Source organism: Talpa europaea (genome assembly GCF_964194135.1).
Source record: "Talpa europaea genome assembly, chromosome: 3".
Classification (NCBI taxonomy): Eukaryota; Metazoa; Chordata; class Mammalia; order Eulipotyphla; family Talpidae; genus Talpa; species Talpa europaea.
In genome coordinates, this window is record NC_140069.1 from 149,534,038 (window position 1) to 149,538,980 (window position 4,943).

Genomic DNA, 4,943 nt, shown 5'->3' on the forward strand with positions numbered 1-4,943 from the left:
CCTTTATTTTACATCTAATCAACTTGTCTAAAGGATAAATAAAATCAAAGTGAGTTTAACAAGGACACTTAGTCAAAAGTAAACTTGAGACCCAGCAGTTCCAGGGCAGCCGCCTCTCCGGGGGTCCAGTGCGAGCTGTGCGGGGCCGGCCCCGGGCGGCGGACTGTGTTCACCCTCACCCTGACCCGTGCTGTGCAGGCAGGCAGGCGAGGCGCTCACCTGTTACAGGTTACACACGTTCACGCAGAGGTGTTTCAGCCTGAAGTCGGCATTCCTTGGCGTGGCCCGGGTCCCGAGGACACCGTCCCCGCCGAGCCGCGGCCCTCGTGTCCCGTCCGCCCGCCCGTCTCCTCCCCACGAGCTGCGGCCTCCAGCGCTGTTCCTGCTGGACTGCAGGCGTCCCTGTTCCCTTGCCCATGGCCGATCGATTCCTGCTCCTTTTCGTACTTTCTTTAAGCTCCCTCTTACACTCCCATCTGACCGCCACGCTTTCTCAAGACCACAGCTGCTCCCCGATGCTTCTAGAACAACGGGGCTCCCCCTCACCACGGCTCTCGCTGTCTGTCCCTCCCAAGCCTGGCGGAGACAGCGGCCATGGTGCCCAACTCTCCTCTCATCCCGGCTGCTTAGCAGCGGCTCGATGCACAGCTGGGGCGTGAGTGGGGCGAGGCGGGAAGGGAGGTGGGTGTGAGGACAGGGCACACGGGCGCCTCCTCTCCGTCCTGCTGGCACTGGGCGCGTCTCAAGAAGCAAGCGTCCCTCACCCTGCCGGAGCCTTCAGGAGCCCGGGCCGGAGAACAGCGCCCGTTTCTAGTGGGTTGTCCAAAACCAGGGGGTGAAGACCATCCTCCGGGGCCTTCCGGCGGGCATCCCCTTGGGAACATTTCTCCTGCCGAGACACCACGGAGGGGGATGACTAGGGAGCAGCAGGGACTAGTGTCCCGGGGCTCACGCCAGGCTGTTCGCCCACGGCTGAGCTTGGTGGAAACTGTACCAGCGATTCTCTCTGGCCTAGAATTCTGCGCGCCCCGCACCTCGCAATTTTCCTTTTAACTTTTCTATTGAACGGTTGTTTGCAAAGAAAAGGTCTTTAGCCTAGTTAGTTCAGTTCACTGTGCCCTTCCCCGTTGTCACGACCACCTGGCGGCTGAAACACTGGCGCTGCGCCGGCCTGGGCCTCGGCTGGCACCCTCCAGCCTCCCCCTCTGCTGCTAGGCAGAGTCGGGGTTTTTCCACCCAGGACGGTCCGGCTCTGCTTCCCTGCCTCAGAGACAAAGCCAGGCTTCCAGGCCCCGCGGCCAGCACCCGAAGGAAGTGTGTCCCGGGTGTGCCCTGCGAACTGTCCCCCTGGCTGGTCCCTCCTGTCCTCAGAACATCTCACTTGGTGGCAAGAAGTATCTGCTAAGCTAAGCAGCAGCCACCCTGGCCCACCAGGCCCTGTGTGTGTGTTGTGGGGGGGGAGGGCGCGGGAGGGCGGGAGGCAGCCAGCCCTGAACCTCAAACCCCGGCCCTCACCTGGCTCTCACCTCCCGCCCGGGGGCGCAGGGCGCTTCCTCCGCCTGTCCCTGCCAGCCTGTCCGTGGGCAGCATTGGTGCCCCGCATCCTTGGCTCCCTCCGCGCCACCTGCCTCCGCCCCGCCGGGACAGGCCCAGAGACCAGCGAGGCCCGACGGCACCGAACAGCTGAGCCCGGGCAGCGGGACACAGCGCGCGGCTCTCCGCGCAGCAGCCCGAGCCAGACAGTCCGCAGACATTCCCGCCCCGGCGCACCCGGCCCAGGGGCCGCCCCGCGGGGAGTGGTCGTGGCTGCACCGGGCCTGGCGCGTGGGGTGCACCGCGCCTCCCGGCAGCGCCCCCCGCGCCGCCCTCTGTGACCTCACCCCCTCGGGTTCCAGGGCCGCTCTGTGACTTCATCCGGAGATGTTTCCGCCCCGCAGCCTCAGAGGCCCGGGCGGGCGGCGGCGGAAGGCTTAGCCGGAGCAGGCAGGCCCCCCTCGCGCCCCCTCGCGCCCCCCTCGCGCCCCCCTCGCGCCCGCCGCGGCGCGCATCCAGCCAGGCGCATCCGCGGGCCGGTTCATGGGCATCCGCGGGCCCCTCGAGGAACCGCAGAGGGCAGGGGCCGGGGCGCCCCGCCTGGCGTCCGAGGGGGGCTCCGCAGCCCGCGGGGCTTCCCGCTCTGCGCGGGCGATGGACCGGGGCTGCCAGACGGCGCGGGAGCTGCCCGAGCGCCTGGGGCCCGACCGGAGGAGCCGGGGCGAGCCGCAGAAGCCGCTGCTGAGCAGCCTGCCGGCCGCGCAGACCCTGGCCCGCGTGCTCCGGCCTTGCTACGGCCCGCACGGCCGGCAGAAGCTGCTGGTGACCGCCAAGGGCGAGACGGTCTTCACCCGCCACGCCACCGCCATCCTCCGCGCCCTGGAGCTGGAGCACCCGGCCGCCCGGCTGCTGCGCGACGCGGCCCAGGCCCAGGCCGAGCACTGCGGCGACGGCACGGCGGGGCTGGTGCTGCTGGCCTGCGCGCTGCTGGAGCAGGCCGAGCACCTGCTGCAGGCCGGCCTGCCCCGCGCGCAGCTCCGCGAGGCCTACGCCGCCGTCGTCGCCGAGACGCTGGCGCTGCTGCCGGCCCTGGTCTGCCACTCGCTCGGGTCTCTGGAGGACCCCTTCTGGGTGCTCTACTCGGCGATGAACACCCACGCGCTGGCCCAGCCCCAGCACCTGGCCAAGCTGGTGGCCCACGCCTGCTGGGCCACCCGGGAGCTGGACGGCCGCTTCCAGCCCGAGCGCGTGGCCCTGTGCGTCCTGCCCGGGGGGCGCCCCGAAGACTCGTGCCTGCTCCCCGGGCTGGCGGTGAGCGGGCAGCCCCGCGGGCTGGTGAACATGGTCGTAGGTGGGGCCAGGGTGGCACTCTTCGCCTGCACCTTCGGGCCCGCGCAGACCCAGGCGCAGGCCACGGCGAGGCTCTCCAGCCCCGAGGAGCTGCAGGCCTTCAGGAGAGGAAGCGAGCAGCTGATTGAAAAGCAAGTGGGCGAACTGGTCTCCGCCTCCATTAACGTGGCTGTGGTGTGGGGGCAGATCGACGAGAAGACCCTCGCCCAGGCCAACAAGCGCGGCATCATGGTGGTGGAGGCCAAGTCCCGGAAGGAGATGGCCTACCTGAGCCAGGTGCTGGAGACGCCGCTGCTGCCCTACATGCTTCCTCCAGGGGCGCCCGGCCAGTGCCAGCGGGTGTACGGGCAGGGCCTGGGGGAAGACCTGGTGGTGGTGTTCGAGTGGGAGTCTCGGAGCACGCCTGCCCTCACCTTGGTCCTCAGAGGGACCACCAGGGACGGGCTGCGGGGCGCGGAGCTGGCGGCCTACCAGGGCATCGACATCTACACCCAGCTCTGTCAGGACACCCGGCTGCTCCCGGGGGCCGGGGCCACAGAGATGGCTCTGGCTAGGATGCTCTCAGATAAAGGAACCAAACTGGCAGGGCCCGAGGGTCCAGCATTCCTGGCGTTCGCCCGAGCCCTGCGGACTCTTCCAGAAATCCTGGCCGAGAACGCGGGCTTAGCCACCTCGGAAGTGATGGCAGAGATAAGCGGGGCGCATCAAGCTGGGCACTACCTAGCAGGAGTGGGAGCCGAGGGGCTGATCAACGTGGCCCAGCTACAGCTGTGGGACACCCTGATCACCAAAGATCAAGGGCTGCGCATGGCAGCCGCTGTGGTCATCCAGCTGGTGACCATAGACGACATTGTGGTGGCCAAGAGAAGCCCCGCCCTTCAGCAGAACCTGAATCCAGAGCCAAAGAAAGCAAAGAAAGGCTCCTCTGTGGGGAAAAACATCTTGGGAAGGCATAAGCAGCAACATCCTCAATAAAATGGGAGCTGCCCGGGAGGGCACAGCCCCCACCCCGAAATGCGTGTCTGCCTTGCGTATTGCCTCCACCTCTAATTCTCTTAGATAAAAGCAGCACCAAGGGCAGTAGAGAAAAGTCCTGTGTGCTGACTTACTTGCCTGCAGAAGCTCGGCGTCTGCGGGTTCCCGATCCCTCCATCAGACGCTGTTCCTTTCCTGCGTGAGAACAGGGTTCAATTCTATTAAAGACCTTTAAATTGAGCAGCTGCTCTTTTGAGATGGAAAAAAAAAAAAAAAGTCCAGGAATCTCTTCCCAACGATTTGAGTATTCCCTGCACGATAGACTAATATATGAGAATCTCTGTCTAGAAGCCACTTTAGCAATTTGAAAATATGAGTTCCAGCTCATTCCTGCTGGGAATTTCTTTCTTTTTTTTTTTTTTTTGGAAAAAGAAGGGATTATTTTGAGATTTATTTATGTATGCATACAAGAGCTGCGGTACATGCCAGAGGTGTGGTGGGGGGTGAGAGGATTCACCACAGACAGAGTAGGGAGCAGAACAGGGAGACTGACCATGGTACACTGCTGAGGGGAGCAGCGGGGAGACAGGAGAGGTCTGCTGCGCCATGTGGGCAGCTCCCTGGCGGGGGATGGAACTCGTGCTGCAAAGGCTGTGGACAGCTTCATAGGTTGCGTCTTAACTGGCTGTGCCACAAGGGAGGCCCAGAAGGGATTATTTTGAAGGCAATAATAAAGAAGGAAATTGAGCTGTCAGAAATTTTTTTTCAATAAACCATTCTTAGCATAGATGACAAAAGGGAAGAATACATACCTCAGGCCTCCCTGGGGTCTAGGGGTTAAGTCTCAGCACTATCACCACTGTGGCCTGAGTTTGATCCCCGGCCAGGGAGCTGACCCACAGGGCACAGCAGACCTCTCCTGTCTCCCTGCTGCTCCCCTCAGCAGTGGATTTCAGTGGATCTGCCTGTTCTACTCCCCACTCTATCTCTGGTGAGTCCTCTCACCCCCCACACCTCTGGCCTACACCCTAGTTCTTTCTTTCTTTTTTTTTTTTAATTTATCTAGGCACACAGCTGGGATACAG

The 4,943-nt window shown here is 63.7% G+C and overlaps 1 protein-coding gene across 1 annotated transcript; it reads left to right on the top strand.

Moving 5' to 3' along the window:
- Nucleotides 1-2,076: 2,076 nt before the first annotated feature.
- CCT8L2 (chaperonin containing TCP1 subunit 8 like 2) lies at nucleotides 2,077-3,858 on the top strand (the record flags this gene model as incomplete). The annotated part of the gene is made up of 1 exon (XM_084230749.1): nucleotides 2,077-3,858. The coding sequence occupies one exon, from the start codon at nucleotides 2,077-2,079 to the stop codon at nucleotides 3,856-3,858; it is 1,782 nt and encodes a 593-aa protein (XP_084086875.1).
- Nucleotides 3,859-4,943: the final 1,085 nt, after the last annotated feature.